The 23,525-nt window shown below is 41.0% G+C and overlaps 1 protein-coding gene across 1 annotated transcript in view; it reads right to left on the reverse strand.

Annotated features, from left to right (window-relative positions):
• The window catches only part of MED16 (mediator complex subunit 16), a 258,180-nt gene that overhangs the window by 141,860 nt on the left and 92,795 nt on the right, over window positions 1-23,525 (reverse strand). Inside the window, exon 3 of the mRNA XM_068359399.1 lies at window positions 3,481-3,676. Within this exon, the coding sequence (XP_068215500.1) occupies window positions 3,481-3,676 (196 nt within the window). The remainder of the gene's footprint in view (window positions 1-3,480; window positions 3,677-23,525) is intronic.

Consider the following 23,525-nt stretch of genomic DNA (forward strand, 5'->3'; position numbering starts at 1 on the left):
CATGGTGAAAAAAAGTAATAAGTCCGCTACTCACAAAAACATATCAAAGAGTGATTCAAGCCGACATCAAGGACCTTTCTGTTAAACCAAACAAATAAAACCCACCACTTAATTATGTACAGTCTTGTCACACATTGCTTGCCTTGGTTAAAACTGACATCTGTACCCTGACTTGAAAAGCCACAACTGAACATTGCTATATAGCCTCTATGCATACCTTAACCAGGCTTAACTTTTGATACAACTGCCTGACAAATCAACTTTCTTAAGCTTGGAAGTTCTCTCTGAAGATTCACCAGCAGCTAAAGGTGGTCTGGAAACCAAGCTTGCTGAGGCCAGAGTGTAGCAATTAGGGTTATCTGAATATCGTTAGATGAATCAAATTCATCAAACACCAGTCTTACCACAAAAATAGATGAAAGGTGTTGATCAGCATACTGCGCCACATCCATAAGAGAATTACTTTCGCAAACCTCTTAGTGTGGCAGAGAGGAACAATAATTTGAAAGATTCAAATTTACACACTACAGGAATAAGTTTGTGTGATTTACACATCCAGAGGTAGGCAGAAACCCCACAACAAGGAATTCTTGATTCAGCTGACTTAACAAGTTAGCCAACACATTGTGAGTCCCTGGTACAAAATGAAAAACATAGTGACATTGAGTTCTTTGGCAGACAATAGGATGTCCATTGCAAGAGGGCATGTTGGTGACTTGTTCCTCATTCATTCCAGAGGTATGCAATAGTGGTATAATTGTTCAACATCATACCAAGTATCTTGTCTAATAGTAGTCTCTTAAAAGCCTAAGAGCAAAAATGACTACTATTGGCTCTTGGAGATTGAAACAGTTCTCCTTCTTTCTTGGGGACCACAGGAAAAAAGCTACCAAATCCAAAATGTGAGAATCCCAGCCCTCTTTCTAAGCATAACAAAACAAAGAATAGGTATGCCTTTGTATGCCTTTTCATTGTGCTAGTTGGAGATTATTATTGCTATATTTTGTGTTAAGCTTTGTCCTACAGTTTACTCTGAGCTTTCCACCTTACAAAATTAATAAATACTTTCCTTATATCAATATAGGATCTTTCATTTTGCATTGAACTTTATATTTATGGTATTCATGTATTAATTACCTCTATTAAAGTTGATAGCTATATCTTGCTAGGTCTTTTTTTGTGTTCCCCATACAGTGAAATTAAACTTCAAACTAACACTGATTGTGATACAAACATTTTTATCCCCTTGATGCAGTTCAAACATTCCATAACAGAGTTAGTCAAATTGAATATTTTACATTATTGTGTAATAGTAGTCTTTCTGCATAGTTTGTTTAATCGCTTATCCTTTAAATGTAAAGTATGCTATCCCTATTTCATCTTCATACCCTTCTTACTTGTCTTTCGGTGAAAAGAGCCCTCTGCAGCAACTATCAAAGCCTTTTACATAGGCCTGTACCCTTGGTCCCTGCCTACTTCTACTGAGTTATTATGTGTACACTACAATTGAACCTAACAAACACTGCCTTCTCCAACTATGTGTATGACTATCTCAACTCATATGTAATTACTTGCCTCTCCAACATCAAGACAAAATATCGACAACCAGTGGAGAGACTACAAAATGTCTTAATTAACTATACTAAAGAGGACAATTCCCAATTCTCTTGTCTATGCAGTCTCAGCTTTCATATCACATTGAAAGGAATTTCTGTCATGTTGTCTCTTTCTATGGCTATCCCTGTTTCTAATGCATCATCATTTACTGTTTATACTATAAAGCCTTCAGAGAAGCTTACATTTTAATGTACTTGTGCTTTTGCCACCAAGAATACATCTCTAACTTCTCCACCCATCACAAATTAGCTGTTGTTCATCATCACTTACACCAGATGATAGGTCACATCATCAGAGTTTTCTTTACTGGAAGTAACCCTTTAACAAAAATTTAAAAAATTCAGCCATGGCTCTTCTAGGTACCAAAACCATGACCGACACCAATTCTGGTATTCTTCATCTGGCAACCACTAACAAAACCATGATTGTTTCAGCAGTAGAGGGAATGATAGAGACCATGGAGACAACAATCATGGGAAAGACTCCAATCTTAATCAAACCTTTTATCATAATGATCATTGCCTTGATACTTGCTGGAGAAAACTTTTCTCGTTGTGACCCTCTAGTATTCATATTGGTAACAGCACCAAGACAATGATTCTTTTTTCTACCAAAGAACTTCCAAGAAAGGTGAAAGAAGTGATGCCCATAGCTCCCCACATCAACGCCCTGGGGGGAAGTGACTATCCTCTGGACTTGATGCCTCTGCCATATACCTTTCCTCAATGGCAAACCATAAGCCCCCTCTCTGATGAAAAGATGACGGAAGGTTCTGGGACAAATTGGTTCGTCATTCACATTTTTCATCTTCCTTAAGGAAGGAAAACGAGGAGGCAGTCAGTCACAGGAAATCAGTGTTGTCCCTATTAATCCAGATGGCACTCGCTGTCAAGCTGAAAGAGCCCTTCCACGAAGTAAGAGTAGAAGCAGTATTGAGAGACTCCCAGTAGCAGTCATAATCCTACTTGGCCAACTCTTTGAGAACACTCTTCTACAGAGGCACAAAGTGGTTTCACTTGAATTACAATTGTGGAAAACGTTCAAGAAGGTGAGCCAGATGACTTCAAGTCTTAGACAATTCACCAAAGAACTGGAGATTTCAGAAGCTGAAAGAGGCACAAAAAATAGAAGTAAGAATAATTGAACCCACACCAAAAGAAACAGGAGTAATGGATTATGGCTGTGAGACAGAAAAGCAGGCAGAGCTGTAGCAGGCACCACAAAAAATAATACAGCAGACATAGAAACCTCAGACAAGAGATAGCAGTGAAAGAGAGAGCATGAAAATGCAATCATTCACCATAAAAAGCTAAACCAAAGCTAGGGAAGATTCTAACTGAGGTTAATAGTTGTGACTCATAATAGAATGAACTGATTAATTGCCTCTAATTACTGTACTTAAAACAGAAGAGACCATACATCTTAGCTTTTCTACTGCTTTTATCTTTTACTTTAGAGCTGGCGTATATAAAAAGGACATATCAACCAAAATCTTAGCGGAATTTGATTGATTGGTTTGTTAGGAACAAGTAAATCCTATTCTTCATGACCATCACAGAAATTACTCACTTCACATTTCTTGTGATACATTTGTTACAGTTCAATTTATTTTTGCTGAAAATTATGATTAACGAAAACATCTATTCTCAGTGTGCTTTTAATAGATTTGAAACATTTTTAATGAAGTCATTTCTTTATGCTATGAGTAAAGAAGTTACTCATTCTAGATTTACAATGTAAAAGTATTAAAAAAATGTCTAAACTGACCCAAAAAATAAGGTATGCCTGTCATTAAACTTAAGAATGACTTTAAGTTTGTTAATAATGTACTATGTATTAGGAAAATTATAATAAAACACATACCCTTATTCCTCCATGGAAAAAATCAATATGAAGAATATCCTCTCCATCCCAATCACTCTTATGTACAGAAGACCACTTATCCATTCCAGCACCCTTTTCAAATAGTTCAACACAACCCATTCCTTGTACTACTAGCAATAAGGACCCATCACAATTGAACTTCAGTGCTGTCACTTTATTTTGTGTCTCGAGAATTCTGAAAAAAAAAAATAATAAAAACTATCAGCAAATTCATTGAACATTTCAGGATCAACCTAAAAGCAGTCTGTAAATAACTCCTAAAAATTAATTCAACCCTGCAATGTCATTAACTATTGCAATCATATTACTTGAAAAACTATAAACACCTTAAAAGTGTCTATAAAACACTAATACATTCTCAGTTCATTAGTTAATGAAACTTTATCAAGAAAGAAGGAACCAATATTGTTTTAAAACAAAAGATCTTTATCACATATTCAATTTTATTCTATATGTAACCATACAAGATAACAATAGCATAAACGTTGAATCATTATCCTAGGAAAGTATGGCACAGAAAGAAATTAAATTACGGAACAATTTTAAAACTGAATTCATATGAAAACACTAACATACAATAAACCTTAATTCAAACTGGATTCACATACTACTATTCGGAAAAAGAAGAATAATACCCATGAGGTAAAGGATGTCTTTTCTAAATACTATAGCAATTTTCAAACCATTTCCAGCTCATATGCTGATGACCAGTATCCACCGTATCTTGCATGGCATACTTTTAGTTAGAACTAAATGTAAATTCCAGCCGTTGCTGCATTGCTATCTGATTTTTATTTTTCATTCATTCTCTTTAGTCTTCTTCCACATACCTGTCTAACTAACTTGACTTTGATACAATTTTTATCACTCATTCAAGAACAAAGCTTCCTTATGATCCCTATGAGGCTAAAAACATGAATCAGCAACCTTGTATTCATATAAACAAGAAAAACTATATTAGGTTAGCAAAGCATGATTCAAATAAGTTTATCCATATCTAAAAGAGGCCCCCAGTTTAAAACAAAGTATGTACAGTATGGTCCCAAATTATGCGAGAATTTAGTCGATCAATGACCTCATATAAATGGAAAATCGCATATTTTGAAACACACAACTAACAGAAATAATTCCATTGGGGGCATGGCAACCAGCAACTTGCCTATTCAAACGTGTTTACCACCCATTTCCAATACTTTCTATGTACTATACTGTATTATTTTATATCAAATTGTTCTTGTAAATAAATCAAACATATAATATACTTTAAAGTTCTAATAACTTGAAAAAAAAGGTTAAAGTTACAACCAGGATGTGTGTAAACACCGTATATTTCCCGTTACAACTCGACCCAAAATACAGACAAATTTTAATGTTTGTCATATCTATTGTATAAGACAACTGGTGAATAGCAAAACCATCACTATATAGAGTAGCTTTTGTTGTATCATTGAAAATCCTAAATTATCAAAATAAAGGAGATTTTATATCACGAGTTTCCTAAATACGCCAAAAAGCACAATGAAAAATGACAACCGTTGTTTTGTTTACGTTTATCTCTGATCATAACAAAGAAACGAATGCATTTACACATCTGTGTATAGGTTAGTTTTATATGATGATTTTGTTATTACCAATGTTGTTCTACTTAGTTTTTTTTAGAACTTCGAAATAAATTAAAAAAAGTTTTCCTTTATGACGCCGCCTGAAACGGAAACCTTCCATTTGTTTACTGTATGTTCCATCTTCGATCATAATAAACAAACGAACGCATTAAACACACATGATCAAAGTGATAACTATTGATATTAAAAGCATTTAGTAAACATTGTTATTACAAATATTTTACTTACCATATCCATATAAATTCCTAAATTCGTAGCAAAGCGGGAAAACTTTTCTTTCATACGTTTAATCAACAATAGCAAAGAGCCGCTATTAACAGTATGGTAATTTACGATAATTCTAAACTATTACGAAAGATAATTGTCCTTTCCATATCCAAAATACTTTTCTTAGCTGCAGTTATAAGTCAACTTGTACCCATCTCAATTATGGAACCATTTGGAAAAAGGTAAAAGAAGAAGAAAGTCCTAGGCCGGGTTTTAAAGTCATTGAACAATTAGGTTACCGCTAAAACGTTCGATATGATAGAGATGGTGTGAGATTGGAGAAGTAATGAAAATTTAATCATACTTGATTTTTAATAAAACTGAACTTTGTGAAACAACAAAGATTTCCTTTGCTAGAGAGATAGAGAGAGATAAGAAAAGAGGCTGGTAGCAAAAGGTATCTTAGAGAGAGAGAGAGAGAGAGAGAGAGAGAGAGAGAGAGAGAGAGAGAGAGAGAGAGAGAGAGAGAGATGATGGTTTTAAATGTACTAAACAATAAATATGATAGGTTATAAGACATTGGTGCTTATGTAATATTAACTGTATAGATGGTTTGAATAAGTTAAGAAATGATATAAACAATGCTTTGTTATTGTATTCGTACGCTCATATTCTTGAGAGCGAGAGCTAGACATCAGCTGATCTGATCACAGCCAAAAGTTGAACAAAAATAAGTCGGCAATACTCGATTTATAAAACATTTCCGAAATTTAAAACAAAAGTACAGGGTTTTCTTAAAGCACAATTAACTATTTAAATAGTAGCAATTTTCTAGAATAAAGTGAAGTTTCCTAAAAATAGTGGTTTGCTGACGAAATCGGATGTCATATTTTAAGCTACGATTGAAATGGATTTATACTCAGTATAATTTTTTTTGTTTCATATTTAATTGACGCTTTTTAATAAAACATATTTTGGGTTCTTCATCCACAGTATATGTAAGTATTGTATAACACCGGAGAGAGAGAGAGAGAGAGAGAGAGAGAGAGAGAGAGAGAGAGAGAGAGAGAGAGAGAATCAGTTGTTGTAATCGAATGCCATGTTTTTGTTTTTTGTACCACTTGAAGCGAGGAAATGATCACCGCAACTAATAATAGTCATGTTAATTTCATTCTTAAACTCAGGTTGTAATATGTGAACTAAGATTTTATTTCTTACACACATACAGAGAGAGAGAGAGAGAGAGAGAGAGAGAGAGAGAGATTTGAGTCTCTCTCTCTCTCTCTCTCTCTCTCTCTCTCTCTCTCTCTCTCTCTCTCTCTCTCTCTCTCTGGAGAGAGGATTTTATAATTACACCTTGTACTATACAAAACAAATCATTGTAAAGCAAATCTTGTTTAGAAGATGACAAAATATTGCCGATTTGTTACCGGAATTTACGCTATTCACTGCCGAAAAACGAACCCAGCCTACGTGTGAAAACCTTGAATACCCGCAGGGAAAACTAAAGCATTTATATATTCTATACTAAACAAAAATAATGCTTGAATATACCTTCATTAACAATACCATTAAAATTATCGAAAGGTTAGAGAAAGATAAAGATTGCCGAGAATGTAACCACAATTCTGTTAACATTTTGTCAGCTGGATTCGCATAGTTTAAAGTTGATTTCATTGTTGATATGGAATTTTTCCTTAAATAGGCTACTTATTATGAAATTATCTTAATAAAGTGTAAGATATACATCGTTTGGTAACATTTATTATCAAGCACTGTATTTAGGGCTACCAATTTACCTAAAAAGGCAATAGATTTGATATATTTTGTAGTGCTTGACTTGCCGACTTTGAAGAGCTTTGCAGAAAATTTTTTTTTTTCCTTTTAAACTACCGACCATATAAATGGGGAATTGCATAATTCGAACACACATAATTCGGGACCCTACTGTAATCTACTTCACTATATTACAAAAAAATTTTAATTTTTCACAAAACAGTCTTTCAAATGTTTTTTTTTTTTTCATACAAATCTATCAGTTTACAAATAACCTTTCTGCATGGTTAGTTTTCCTACGGGTGTGCTACTCGTAAAAATTAAGAACACTTCCCCTTGGCCAAGAAGATATCTAGGACTCCCAGCACTCCTGCTGGTTAGGCTATTTCCTAGTGTTGACAGATTGGGAGGTTAGCACTCATGCTATCTGGTGGGTTTGTACTAAAAAAAAAATAAGCTTTGTTGTTTAAAAATTTCACTTGTTTAAACACAAATCATATCTGTTTATAAAAGCCTCAGTAGCTGTGAAGCAAAGAAGGCTTCTTGTATTAAAAGCAACTTTCAACCCAAGTGCTGAGGTACATGAACTTCTGAAAGCTTAACATTGGGAAATGAAAACGTCCTGAGGTTAAAAAGATTATAGTATTAGCATAGCTCCTTTTTAATGCACAAACAAGGTCATAGGTTGTATAATAATCAAATCACTTATCAAGTAAATATGAACAGATGAGGTATGTGGTTACCCTCTATATTCCTCTTAAAATCTACAAATAGAAAAAGATCAAATTTCAGGACACCTAATTATAGAACTTCAGAAGTCGAGAATTCAGATGTGTTCTCATTAGCGTTAAGAACTACCTGTCTTGGCTAGCAAGTTATGGTGATCTTTGAGACTTCAGTACTGTATCAGATGCAACAGCTGATAAGTAGAATCATAAACCTCCTTAAAAAAGGCTTAGCTTCCATGGGAAAATTTCCCATAGCTCTGACATGATACAATGTGCAAGGTTTTTTAATTCCTTGCCTTGGAAGATAAGGTATAAATTACAATGTGTGAAGCTGGAGGTTGGGAGGATATTTTATGTTTCTTCCCACAGAGAAAACTTTCGGTATGCACCACTTCCCTCTCTTTTACAAAAGCAAGAGATTGTCCGAAAAAGAAGGATGGAGAGATTATCCTACTGGCAATGCATATGCTTTTCTCGTAAGAAACATAGCAGGGAAAGTTATGTGAGCATCTTCAAACGATGTGAGAACATACTGGCGCCAAAGTGGTGCGTAACGATGATTGTTCCTAAAGGGACAGTTCTTTGCATGCACCACTTTTCTCTCTTGTCTTCCAGGAAGGGTGAAAACAACAAGGCCTTTTATTCCTATTGGCAATGCGCATGCTCATTCTCATAAAAAAGAACAGAGGTAGCATACCAATACATATACAGTACTTGGTACCACACTGACTCTCCCAATGGGAGGGAAATGGTAGGAGTCACGTGTATGTGAAAACTGTACTATCAGTCTTCCTGAACATCTTCAAAAATGTCTTCCTTGCTATCCAGTCTCTAAGTGCAGTAGAATCTCTTAAATTATATCATGTGTGAGTAGTGATTTGACATGTGCGTAGGGTTCTTCCTCTTGGGAATGATACATGGGAATCTAGAACATAATAATCCAGTGCATAGTATGTTCCTGGAACATGTCCGTGGAATCCCGAGTGGGGTGATCTAGTGAAATCTTCTATTATGTCTATGGCACACTGGCAAACTTAGAACCTTCCAAGTCTTTAGCCTTATTAGAAGGCAAAGGTGACCTCTCAGAGGAAGGTCCCGCACATGGGTAAGGGCGCACAGGTTTCCTCAGCATTGAGTTGTTGTTCTCTTCTTCATCTTCCATGAAGAAAGTCAGAGAGAATCTTGGAGCAGCAGTCTCTCTCACATGGAAAGAAACACTAAGAGTCACGCATATGCAACTCCTATCGATCGGTCTTTAGATTTCTACGTCCATAAGTGGAAAATGCTATCCCATCTGGCAGTGTGATACAACGAAGTGGAGAAGGAACTTTAGGTTCTCCTTCTAGGAATCATTCAGGCCAATGATGATGCTCCAATAGAGAAGAAGTCAGGGAAATTTCATTGAGAAGTCACAACTAGGATTGATACGTCCTTAGCATCTTTCCACGAACGGTAAGACACTGTAAGAAGAGGGGCTTCACACTCAGTAACTATAAAACCTACTTCCTACAACGGTACACATCGATATCTAAAGATTTGCCAACCTCCTTAGAAATACTTTGTCACTATTGTTGTCATCACCAGGCCACACAAGCAAGGGAATAAACAGCAAATAGGAATGCTGTCAAATAAAAATGTGGAAATTGGCAGGTTTGCAAAGGAAACTGTCTCACAGCTACAGTTCTTGGGAGACCACTGGAAATCCGTCCTTCCTTCTAAATATCCCTTCTAGACAAAAATCTACGATTGCAATTATCTAAAATAAAAATGAAAATATTAAAATAGGCATTTCAAGAGCTGGAAGTATGATCTGTACTAGCCGGCGGCTGAAAGCAAATTGGAAACTCAGTGGCCTGTTGGGTGAGCAAGGCTTTACCAGACCCAACAGCTACTACCTCTTTAAAGTATTCACAGCCATATCCAGCGTCGCTGAAATCATACTACTATTGAAGGACAAGGGTTTGTATTCAAGTAGGAACAAAGGTTTGTTCTCTCTGACAGAATGGACAATGGAATGAATTAAAAACTACCAGTAACACATGGCTGGGGGTCATGCATGCATACCTAGCTAAGAGAAGAAGTTCTGCATTTTCTAGAGTTTCTGTTGGAGATTGATTGATTGATTTGAGGTTTTCTGGCATCCTGACATCTCAGGTCATTGATGCAGAAACAACTGCATACAGTCTAAGCATTTGTAAACTGATGGGATTTGCTTAAAATAAACAATGATTCAACAATTAAAATTTAGACCATTTTTTATATGGTCAAATTTCAACAAACAGCACTAGAACTTCCGTAGAATCATTTAATTTTCTTCTATGCAGTTAAAATAATTGAAAAAAAATATGAGGAGACTGTACAGTATTTAATGTCTATTACATTAAAAGATTATTGTAAATATTAAGCACTCTTGACTTACAATAAATTCCAATAATCATGTTCTCTAATATTCTTCCTTCAAAAACAATGACAAAAATTATTATCCAAATAGAAAAATGACAAATTCGGAGATAATTTGTATTTTTCCTAACCATGCAAACCTTAGCTATTTACATAGGGTATTACTTTTGGCGTAGCTGAAATGGCGAGCCATTAGATTTTTAACTAGGGTTAACTACCCCCGCGCTAGTTAGCAGGGGGTAGGGGAGGGGTAGCTAGCTACCCCTCCCCCCTCACACACTGATGAACTGACTCACTTCGCTTAGAGGTAGGACTTGTCTTGGGGGACAGGGCTGGCGGGCAAATATGTGTAAATAGCTAAGGTTTGTATGGTTAAGAAAAATACAAATTACAGTGAACCCTCGCTACTTCGCGGTTCGACCATCGCGGATTCACCACTTCGCGGGTTTTTTCCATAACCCATATATATATACATATCGCGGATTTTCCGGAAATTTCGAAAATACCGCGATATCTGAAGACCCCAAATACGATATTTCGTTACCTGTAATTCCATTAATACTGTAATTAGTAATATCTGCTCTTACTGATTGTTCATTGCATTACATATGATATATAATTCAGCACAGAAAGAAATAAAACACGAAAAGAGAATGCGATCATACGATAATTCAGTACTGTATACAGTACGTAGTAAAATTAAATCGAACATGAAACACAAATCAGATGCAGTCATACCATATTAGAATGGTGTAAGGCTGCTGATGGCTACTACTGTACTACAAATGTAATGGATGTGCTTCTTTTCCATGAATCTTTTGTATGTATACGTACGTAGTACTGCATCCAATAATATTCTTTGTTGCAAAAATCACATTTCAAATAAGCGTACGAGAGAGAGAGAGAGAGAGATAGAGAGAGAGAGAGACAGACACACATCCTACAAAAGAATAAAATAGCATACGTAAAGCTATTATTATTATTGTTATTATTATTATTATTATTGTTGTTGTTAATAAAATTATTATTGTTATTATTATTGTTATTATTATTATCATTATTATTACTGTATTATTATCATTATTTATTATTATTATTATTAATACTGTACGTACAGTATACGCGGGGTATCTTGTACTTTGAGTTGGTAACCTACGCATCATATAAGACGGGTTGTGATTGGTTCAAGCGCTGATAGATGACGAATCAGAACTCAAGTTTTGTTATCTAGCCTGTGATTGGTGTTTTGCCCGCATCTCCAACCCGCAGCATCTAGGTTCTCGCGGCGGCCACTTTCTCTTACGCCGTATCGCTGAGTAGACGTTCTTAAGTTTGTGAACTTTAATCTGTGCTGTGTGCGACTGTTTTAAGTTGAACTTTCTGTTAAATCCTACTGTACAATGGCTCCCAAGCGTTCTGCTTCTACTAAGGCTGGTAGTGAGCCTAAACGCCACCGAAGGATGATGACGATTGCTGAGAAGGTGACGCTTCTCGATATGTTGAAAGACGGTAGAAGCTACGCGGCCGCAGCGCGCCATTTTGGAATCAACGAATCCACTGTTCGCTATATCAAGAAGGACGAGGCGAACATTAGAAAGACGGCTGCAATCACCTTTAGCAGATCAGCGAAGCGAGTCGTTACCACGCGTAATAAAACGATCGTACGCATAGAAGGTGCTTTAGCTGTGTGGATTGCCGACTGCCGGAAGAAGAACATAGCCTTGGATACGAACACCATCCGAACAGAGGCTTTGAGCTTGTATGAGAATTTTGCTGCAAAGGAACCTCAAGACGACGACGGCAACCATGCTGAAGAAGATGATGATGCAGATGAACCTCAACCAGGGACATCCACTGATTCCCAGCCTCAGAAACAACGTTTTTCCGCCAGCAAAGGATGGTTCGCGAAGTTTCAGAAACGCTTCGCCCTGAAAAGCGTTTCCCTGCATGGCGAGGCTGCTTCGGCTGACACTGCCGCTGCTGAAACTTACGTGAACCAGACGTTCAAGAATATTATTGCCGAAGGTGGATACAAGCCGGAACAAGTCTTTAATATGGATGAGACCGGCTTGTTTTGGAAGAGAATGCCATCGCGAACTTTCCTGTTCAAAGAGGAAGCCAAAGCCTCTGGCTTTAAAGCATTCAAGGATCGCGTTACCCTCGTGATGTGTGGCAATGCTGCTGGATTTTTGCTAAAGCCGGGGCTTATTTATAAGTCGAAAAATCCTCGCGCTTTGAAAAATAAGAATAAGAATCTCCTTCCCGTGTACTGGATGCATAATCCAAAAGCATGGATTACAAAGATGCTGACCTCAAACTGGTTCCACCAGTGTTTCATCCCGCAAGTCAATGAATATCTCGTAGAGAAGGGCTTGCCATTCAAGATCCTTCTCCTTATGGATAACGCTGGTGGACACGCAACTGACCTGTAGCGTGAGGGCGTTCAGGTTGAGTTCCTGCCACCCAACACCACGTCATTAATTCAACCGATGGACCAGGGGGTTATCAGGGCGTTCAAGGCCCTCTACACGAAGAATACCTTGGCGGACCTCGTTGCGTGTGTGGATGCTGCCCAGGATGATGAGGATGAAGATTTTAACTTGAAGGCGTACTGGCGGCAGTACACCATAGCCACGTGCCTGAAGAATATTCAGAAGGCACTGCAAGAGATGAAACCTGCAACTGTGAATGCGAGCTGGAAGAAGTTGTGGCCCCAGATTGTTTACGACGACGAGGGATTTACACCTGCTGAGATTCAACACTCTGCAATACGGAAATCTGTGCAGTTGGCTGCCATAATTGGAGGTGACGGGTTTGGCGACATGACGACTGAAGACGTCGACGAGTTGTTGGACTGCCATTCCCAGCCGCTAACTGACGCAGACCTAGAAGACCTGACGAAATCGGCAAGCGAAGAAGAGAGTGAAACCCAGGAAGAGACCCAAGAAAATGTCGAATAAACGGGCTTAACACTATAACGGCTTGCCAAGGTCTGCAACCATATAAAGGAGGTGAAAGAAATGTTGCAAGAGTGGGACGAGGATATGGTTCGTTCTATGCAATTCTCCAACAAGGTCGATGACATCATGACTCCCTACAGGATGCTCTTAGATCGAAAAAAGAAGCAGCGGCAACAACTTCCGATCACAATGTTCTTCCAGCCTCGCAAAAAAGAGCCAGTGCCTCCTGCTAGTACGCCTTCGGAAGAAATTGAAGAAGTTGAAGAGGTGTCCCAGGAAAAGACACCTCCGTCTGAAGAGACGTAAAATACTATCATTGGCTGCACAGTAGAAGACATCATCAGCTTCATCATCATCATTTCTACTGTGCAGCAAATTCATCGCCATCATCATTCAAGTTTTTCTTGAACTTCTTTCGTGGTGAGTACAGTAACAATCTTTATTTTTTACTTTAATATTCTAACATTTTAATATTTGTGCCTGTTTTATAGTTTAGTACTGTATGCATTAAGTTAAGGGAAGGTTTTAAAGTCTACATGATGTAACCTATCATATTTTTTTTGTTTAAAACTTACATTTACAGTACGTACGTAAAACAATCTCTCTCTCTCTCTCTCTCTCTCTCTCTCTCTCTCTCTCTCTCTCTCTCTCTCTCTCCTCTCTCTCTCTCTCTCTCTCTCTCGTAAATTGATTTTTTTTTTAAATTTACATTTACAGTACGTACGTAAAACAATCTCTCTCTCTCTCTCTCTCTCTCTCTCTCTCTCTCTCTCTCTCTCTCTCTCTCTCTCTCTCTCTCTCTCTCTCTCTCTCGTAAATTGTTTTCCTGTTTTGCTACGTACAATATGTACTGTATGATTTTATATAGATACGGTAAATTATATTTGTAATAACATATTTTGTAAATGCTTTTACGGTAAATATCATTATTTATCACTTTCATCATTATTATTATTATTATTATTACTATCCAAGCTACAACCCTAATTGGAAAAGCAAGATGCTATAAGCCCAGGGGCTCCAACAGGGAAAAATAGCCCAGTGAGGAAAGGAAATAAGGAAATAAATAACTGAAGAGAACAAATTAACAATAAATCATTCTAAAAAAAGTAATGTCAAAAGAGATATATCATATATAAACTATTAACAACGTCAACAACAAATATGTCATATATAAACTATAAAAAGACTCATGTCCGCCTGGTCAACAAAAAAGCATTTGCTCCAACTTTGAACTTTTGAAGTTCTACTGATTCAACAACCCGATTAGGAAGATCATTCCACAACTTGGTAACAGCTGGAATAAAACTTCTAGAGTACTGCGTAGTATTGAGTCTTATGATGGAGAAGGCCTGGCTATTAGAATTAACTGCCTGCCTAGTATTACGAACAGGATAGAATTGTCCAGGGAGATCTGAATGTAAAGGATGGTCAGAGTTATGAAAAATCTTATGCAACATGCATAATGAACTAATTGATCGACGGTGCCAGAGATTAATATCTAGATCAGGAATAAGAAATTTAATAGACCGTAAGTTTCTGTCCAACAAATTAAGATGAGAATCAGCAGCTGAAGACCAGACAGGAGAACAATACTCAAAACAAGGTAGAATAAAAGAATTAAAACATTTCTTCAGAATAGATTGATCACCGAATATCTTAAAAGACTTTCTCAATAAGCCAATTTTTTGTGCAATTGAAGAAGACACAGACCTTATATGTTTCTCAAAAGTAAATTTGCTGTCAAGAATCACGCCTAAAATTTTGAAAGAGTCATACAAATTTAAAGAAACATTATCAATACTGAGATCCGGATGTTGAGGAGCCACCGTCCTTGACCTACTTACAATCATACTTTGAGTTTTGTTAGGATTCAACTTCATACCCCATAATTTGCACCATGCACTAATTTTAGCTAAATCTCTATTAAGGGATTCACCAACCCCAGATCTACATTCAGGGGATGGAATTGATGCAAAGAGAGTAGCATCATCTGCATATGCAACAAGCTTATTTTCTAGGCCAAACCACATGTCATGTGTATATAGTATGAAAAGTAATGGGCCAAGAACACTACCCTGTGGAACACCGGATATCACATTCCTATACTCACTATGGTGCCCATCAACAACAACTCTTTGAGATCTACTACTTAAAAAATCAATAATAATGCTAAGAAACGACCCACCCACTCCCAACTGTTTCAGTTTGAAAACAAGGGCCTCATGATTAACACGGTCAAAGGCAGCACTAAAATCAAGGCCAATCATACGAACTTCCCGACCACAATCAAGGGATTTCTGTACTGCATTGGAGATTGTAAGAAGGGCATCACATGCTCCAAGGCCTTTCCGAAAACCAAATTGCAAACTAGGGAATAGATGATTACCTTCAGCAAACCTATTAAGACGTTTTGCCAGAAGACGTTCAAAAACTTTAGATAATATGGGAGTTATGGAAATTGGGCGGTAATCAGTGGGACTTGAGCTACCACAAACACATTTACATAGAGGAGTAACATTACCAATTCTCCAACTAGTGCTAAAAGCTCCTCTTCTTGCTAACTTGCGTAAAATAACAGATAACTTTGGAGCTAAGAAATCTGCTGTCTTTATAAAAAACAGAGGAAAAATACCATTTGGGTCTACACCTCCATAAGCATCAAGGTCCATCAACAGAGCTTTAATCTCACGAGATCGAAAAGCTAAACTAGTTAGTTTAGCCTCAGGAAAACAGGAATGAGGAAGTTCAAGTTTTTCATTACTCTGTTTACTGTCAAAAACATCAGCCAAAAGGGTTGCCTTTTCCTTTGGACAGTGAGTGACGGAGCCATCTGGTTTAAGTAAAGGAGGAACTGTTGCATCTACACCAAAGAGTGCAGATTTAAGGGTAGACCACCATTTATGTTCCTGAGTTGTACCAGAGAGGGTTTCCTTTATGATTAAATTGTACTCCTTTTCAGTTGAGGCATAAACTCTCTGAGCAAAAGCTCGAAGCTGAGTATAGTTGTTCCAGGTCAAATCTGATCTGTTACCCTTCCAAAGGTGATAGGCCTCCTGCTTCTCCAAATAAGCACGTCTACAATCATCATTGAACCACGGTTTGTCCTTCATTCGGTATCTTAGCACACGAGAAGGGATACGCCTATCAATTATGTTGACTAGATTCTCATTCAAAGGGACAACAGGATCTACACTATTATATAATTGTGACCAATTCAAGCACAAAAGATCATGCAAAATCCCATTCCAGTCTGCTTGGGATTTCATATAAATTTTACAAGAATATGATATATCAGGGACAGGCTGCTCAGTCTTCACTAATAATGAAATCAAGGCATGATCAGAAGTCCCGACTGGAGAACCAACCTTACTAGTTATAACGCCAGGGGAGTCAGTGTATACGAGGTCCAAGCAATTACCAGACCTGTGAGTAGCTTCATTTATGATTTGCTCACAGCCTGATTCCGAGGCAAAGTCTAAAGCTCTTAAGCCATGGCGATCGGTAGGAGAGATAGAACTCAACCACTCCCTATGGTGAGCATTAAAATCACCAACAAAGACAAACGAAGCCTTTCTATCATCTTCTTGTATCTTAGCCATAATGGTAAGAAGACAATCGAAGATAGAATCATCCATGTCTGGATTCCGGTAGATTGAACACAAATAAAAGTTGTTATGCCTGCCACAAACTTTTATTACCTGAATCTCATGACATCCACATTGATAGCAGGACTTATGAGAAGCAGGGTACTCGGTCCTAATATACACCGCCATTCCCCTGGCCCTAGGAATGGAATCACGTTTCAGCATTATTGGCTTCTTAAAACCAGTTATAAGGAGCTCAGATGAGTGCCTCATATTAGAAACCAAAGTTTCTGAGCACAAAAGAATATCATACTGTCTGGACGCAACTGTAAGGTCTCGGATATTTGCATGAAGACCACGAATATTGCAATACAGAAGACGACATTGACGAAATCTAGGACGTACTGGTCCCGGATTTCGCTCAATGTCTCCAGACAGCATAAGAATTAATAGAAATAAAAAAGAGACATCATACTTAAAAACTAGATTAACAAGAATTAAAACAAAAACAATATGTACAGAATAATAATAAAAGTGATTGATGATATCCATAGACTATAGTAAAAAGTCGGAAAAACTGGTCAACATGGAGGAGCCGATACACCATGCAAGGCTAAATACCCTCCAGGATAGCCACTTCAACTGAAGGGAGGACAGTAAGGATGGTTTTGAGAAGAAAAAATCAGAAAAAGGAAAAGACAACCTCTTGATAAACCACCAGGCATCCATGGCCCTTCTATTAAGCCTGCCCAACACACCATTTCAAAAAAACAAGAGGAAGAAAAAAAAAAAGATAGAATAGTGTGCCCGAGTGTACCCTCAAGCAAGAGAACTCTAACCCAAGACAGTGGAAGACCATGGTACAGAGGCTATGGCACTACCCAAGACTAGAGGACAATGGTTTAATTTTGGAGTGTCCTTCTCCTAGAAGAGCTGCTTACCATAGCTAAAGAGTCTCTTCTACCCTAACCAAGAGGAAAGTACAATGAACAAATTGCAGTGCAGTAATTAACCCTTTGGGTGAAGAAGTGTTAAGTATCTCATTGTTGTCAGATGAATGAGGAAAGACGAGAATATGTAAAGAATAGGCCAGACTATTCTGTGTAAGTGTAGGCAAAGAAAAATAAGCCGTGACTAGAGAGAGGGGTCCAATGCAATACTGTCTGGCCAGTCAAAGGATCCAATACCTCTCTAGTGGTAGTATCTCAACGGGCGGCTGGTGTCCTGGCCAACCTACTACCTAATGCCTTCTTTGTTCTGAGCGTGGTTGTTTACTGAGCGTACAGTACTTTATGACGCCGTCGTTTCAGGCGGCGTCATAAAGAAAAACATTTCATTTGGAAGTCCTAAGAAAAATTAAGTAAAACATTGGTAATAACAAAATCAACATACTGTATACAGTAATCAATATAATCGATGCAAAAACTAACCTATACATATATGTGTACACTAAATGAGTTTGTTTCTTCATTATGATCAGAGATGAACGTAAACAAAACATTGGTTGCCATTTTTTATCGTGTTTAGGAAACGCATGATATAAAATCGCCTTTAATATTTGTGCCTGTTTTAGTTTAGGGTACTGTAGTACATGCATTAAGTGTTCTGTACATTAAAGGGTAGTTTGTTAACAGTACTACGTACAAGGGAAGGTTTTAAAAGTCCGAATATACATGTTAAATAAATAGGTAAATATGGTGTCACTACTTCGCGGATTTTCACCTATCGCAGCCGGGTCTGGAACCTATCTGTCGCGATAAACGAGGGTTCACTGTATCTCCGAATTTGTCATTTGTTCCGTAACCGAAATACAAACCACGCTATTTACATAGGGTGACTTACCCTTTAGGAAGGGTGGAAAGTCCCCAGCCATACTGGCTTTGGCTTTACCCGGGGATCAGAATCCGAGTGAGAAGCACTTCGAGAAAAAGTGTCCCTGCACCTCGCAAGTTCCTTGCTCCGCAAGGAGCGTGAGGCCTATATAAGCTTGTGTGTGGAGGGATGAAGCGTGACTTGTCCTAGGCAGTCGACCTGAAGACCTCTAGATGGAATCCTGGACTAGGACTTTCCCAATACCACCTCGTCAGGGTATGGGAGACGCGACAGTATTATCTTAAAACTAGGAACACAAGGAAGCATGGTTTACCTGCAGAGGTTTGAGGTCAGCTATGCAGAGAACCTAGGATGCTGCTTTCCCCAAGAGAGGGGAGGATGAAGAAAGAAGTAAGGGCCAGACATACCTCTTTCATTCATGCAGTCTGACACCGGGTAACAATGCCCTCAACCTTCTGCTACTTGTCCATTAAGGAGCCTGAGGTTAGACCAGCTGTTGTGTAGCCACCACAGGTCGATAGAAAAACGTATCAAGCCTCCTGTGGGTCACGTCCTGCAGGTAGAGGGCTGTGAAGGTCGTCCGACGCTTCCAGACTCCAGTTTGTAGCACCTGCGTCACAGAGTAGTTTTCTTGAAGACCAGTGACATTGCGATGCCTCTGACATCGTGTGCTCTAAGGCTACATGACGGAGGAAGGTCTGGATTCAGGGCGAGATGGATGGTCCTTGAATCCAGGCTGCAAAGGAATTCTTGGTGACCCTCCTCTTCGTCCTTTCTGTGCTCCCAAACAGGGCTTGCACGTGAGGACGAACTACAGCTATTCTTTAAGATAACACCTCCGACTCCTTACTGGGCATAGTAGGAGAAGGCCTGGGTCATCTGTTATAGAACGGAGACTCGAAATCCTGAAGGAGTCGAACCGAAGGTTTGGGACTCCAAGATCTTGAGTCTAGTAACCGACTCAGGGACGAACCCGAACGTTACCTCTCCCTATCTTCTTGAATGGGCGAAGTTGTACGAGAGACCATGAAGTACGCTGATACGCTTGGCCGAAGCCAGAGAGAGCCGGAGCACCGTCTTCTAAGTCAGGTGCCTAGCGTAATGATTCACAGGGAGAAGTCTTAAGATCCCTAAGAACCCGAGCCATGTTCCATGGAGGAGGTCTCACTTCCGACTGGGTGCAGGTAAGTTCGTAGCTTCGTATGAGTGAAGAAAGATCCCGCGAAGAGGAATTGTCTAACCTTAGAGCCTGAAGGCCAGGCTTGAGGCTGAGCGATAGGCTTTACCGCCGAGAGCAAAAGGCGTATTTCCTCCCGCAGATGGACAATAACTCCGCTAACCCTGGAATAGTGGCTTCGAGGGGAGAGATACCTCTCCCACGACACCAACCACAGAAGACTCTCCACCTCGCCTGGTGGACCCCTGCGGATGACTTCGCAGGTGTCAAGACATCCGCTCCGCGACCTGTTGCGGAACGCCTCTCTCTGTGAGGAGATGCTGGATGGACTCCAGGCGTGGAGCTGAAGCGGAGCTACGGCTTGTGGTAGATGTAGTGGTGTAGTTGCTTTAGCTCGTCGTGGGGGAAGCTCTCTCGGGAGTTCCCTCAAGGGATGCAGAAGGTCCGGAAACCACTCTGCATGATGCCGTAGCGGAGCTATCAGAGTCATCGACAGGTTGACCGATAGACTGGTCTTGTTGAGCCCCCCTTCCCCTCAGACCCAACGGTGGCAAGGCGAAGACGTCGATGTTGTCCCACCGATGTGGGAAGAAATCTCGGCAGGGAGCCTTGGGGTCCGGGGCTGGGGAGAAGTACAGCGACAGCTTGAAATTCCAGGTTGTCGCGAACAGGACCACAAGGTCAGGGCTTGTTGGCTACTGGGGGTTCCAAAGACCACTCGGTACTCTCTATCTGCGATGCTCTGTTCCGACTGTCGGAGAGCACATTCCTTTGTCCGGAATGAAGCGAGCCGATAGTGGTATTGAGTGGACTTCGGCTCATCTCAGTATCTCTACTGTAAGATGGGAAGACTGTTATGAAAATGTACATCCCCACTAGATGAAATAAGCAGCTACCGTGGTGTTGTCGCTCACGGAGTGACTCGCCGGGGCCTGTTGGAACTGTTGACGGGCCAGAATATGGCCTTCACCCCTAGCCAATTGATGTGGAGGTACCCTTCTAGTTCTGGCCATAGGCTTGAGATCCTTTGGTTCAGAACGTGGCGCCCCCACCTTCTTTGACCCGTCCGAGGACAGCATCAAATGCGGAGGAGGGACGAGAAGATCCACTCTCTAGCAAAGGCCTCATAGGTCAACCACCACTGCAGGATCCCTCGTTCGGCAGGTCCCATAGGACCAGAATGTCTGGGGAATCGTAGTCTTGATTCCACCGGGACTTGAGTCGCCAAAGCAGGAGACTCATCCTGAGGCGAGTGTTTGGGACTAGAGGGGTCAAGGAGGAAGGTGACCTAGGAGGCGTAACCAGAAAAAGGCTAGAGAGACTCCTCGCCTGAGGAAAGGTTCTATGACTCTCCTCCGCCTTGCTATCCTGTCATCTGGTGGGAAGGCTTAACAAAGATTGGAGTCTAATATCAAGCCTAGATATCCCAGTTGTTGCGATGGAAACAGAGAAGACTTCTCGAGATTTACCATGATCCTTAGATCTTGGCAAAGTCCCAGAGGCTTGTCTCGGTGTTGAAGAAGGGTCGATACCGAAACTGCCGGGGTTAGCCAGTCATCCAGAAAGCGAAGGAGGCGGAAGCCGCTCCTGTGTGGACATGAGGATTCGGGATGAACTTCCTGGTGAATGCCTGCGGTGCTGTGGAGAGATCGAAGCACAGCACCTTGAACTGGTAAATCTGTTGCCTAGGCTGAATTCCAAGTATTTCCTGTAAAGACGGATGGATTGGGATCTGGAAGTACCTGTCTTTCGGATCCAGTATGCACGTGAAGTCTTGAGGTTTCCCTACAAGTCTGATCGAATCTGTTGTACCATACTGACCGAAGTTTGTACGACAAACTTGTTCAGGGCTAAGAGGACGATGGCGGGTCTCCAGCCTTCAGGCGCTTCTTACAAGAAAGAGTCGTTTGAAGAACCTTGGGGGGAGCCGCCGCCAACCTTGGAGAGCATCCTTCTAGAGCATGGTCTCGCCCTCTGCCCGAGGGGCTAGCCCATTTGCCGATCCCATGGCATAGGGGCTCAGCGACACTGGATTCGCTGACAGGGGAGGTAGAGATGCTACGAAATGGGACACGAAATCCCTGGCTGATCATGAAGATCGTTCAGGAATCGGCCCTGAGTTGCTGCCACTTGAAGGCGCAACTCCAGGCAACCCCCCCCCCCCCCACTGGGGGATGCAGGTAGGGGTTGCCAATCCTAGCGTTTGCAGCCTAGGCACCCCCTCTAGGATTATTGCCTTCCCAGGAGGGCTCCTCGCCCTTTGTCCCCGACAGGAGGGGGGAAGCTGCATAGACACCTTGTCTAGCTGCCCGTGCCAGTTCTGATGTCCTAGGCTGAACGAGACTGTTGAAGTTGAGGCGCTGGAGGCCTGTAGGGACTGGATGTAAGCGTCTTGGAGGAGCGAATCGTGATACGATTTTCTCCACCTCTCAGTCGCTCGTTCCTTGTCCTTGGGCTGAAACAAGCCCCTTCCAAGGATGTTAGAGTGTCTGGGTTTGCCGATATCCACGGTAGGGACCTTCCGAGAGAAAACCTCTCGGTCACTGCATCTCAATGCTTCAACATCGAGTCTGTCCCCAAGTTCGACACTTGGTGTCGGGAAACGATGGTGCACGTGTCCGAGAGGCGGAAAGTTCCATAACCTTCCCGGAGCTTCCTAGTATAAAACTTTGGGTCGCGACCGGATGGCCAGAGACTCAAGCTCGACGATCAGCCACGAGGTGGCCGGCCTGGTACCCTTTGCGCCTTCCTCCTGGTTCAAGATTCCCAAAGTCGAGAATGTCACCTGCCGGGCGGAGAGTTTCTCGAGGGAAAAACCCCCGGAAGGCCCGTTGCACGGAATGGTGGAGAGGAAGAGCTAAATCAGGCTACCCCATGATCTCGAAGTATTCCCTCTGTTGACGACTGATAGTGGCAGTGTCAGCAGCCACCGTGGAGGGAAGGGGATCGGGCGATCCTGAGGAGAGGGATGATGGGGCCTGCCTGAAAAGGGAGAAGAATGTTACCCAGACTCTTCTGAAGATTCTTCTTGCTCTTGTATGTGCCATGCTCTGCGCTTACGAGGTGAAGATCGTTGGTTCGCGCGCGGCGAACGTGCGCGCGCATGCGCGTGGGCGCGGTCGGAAGACCGAAAACGCGTAAGCGAGCGATGGCGCGTTGGCGAGCGATGGTGCGATGGCGCGATGGTTCTTTTGCGGGAGATGGCGCGTTGGCGAGCGATGGTGTGTAGCAACCGATCGCGTACAGGAGAGCCAACGCGTCGCCGCATACGGCAATCTGAAGCGTGGGCGCGTTGGCGCGTTGAAAACGCTAGCGGGCAGGCGAAGAATCGCGCGCGATCGCTAGGAGATCGCAGGCGCATAGGAGATCGATGGAGCGCGGCTTGCGCAGCCAGAAGATATTAGCGAGGGGCAGAACCAGATGGCGAAGTTGCGCATAATAGCGAACGCTAGTGGGCGAGTACAGAAGACTTCTCGTGGGCACGCGGGCGCTCAGAGACTCGTTCAAATCTAGAGCACAGGAGATCGTCGGCGAGGAGGTGAAAGGAATCATCTCTTTCGCCTCCACCCACATCTGGAAGCTCGTGGAGTACGCTGGTGCGCATTGCGCACATCAGGAAAGGGCATACAGATGTGCGCTGGCGAGCAGGTGATAGTGGGCGTAAAAAGAAGGAACAATCTCCTTGCCTGAGCCTAGATCCAAAGATCGTGGGCACACGTTGGCGCGCATTGCGC

This window comes from Palaemon carinicauda, chromosome 2 (assembly GCF_036898095.1).
Source record: "Palaemon carinicauda isolate YSFRI2023 chromosome 2, ASM3689809v2, whole genome shotgun sequence".
Classification (NCBI taxonomy): domain Eukaryota; kingdom Metazoa; phylum Arthropoda; class Malacostraca; order Decapoda; family Palaemonidae; genus Palaemon; species Palaemon carinicauda.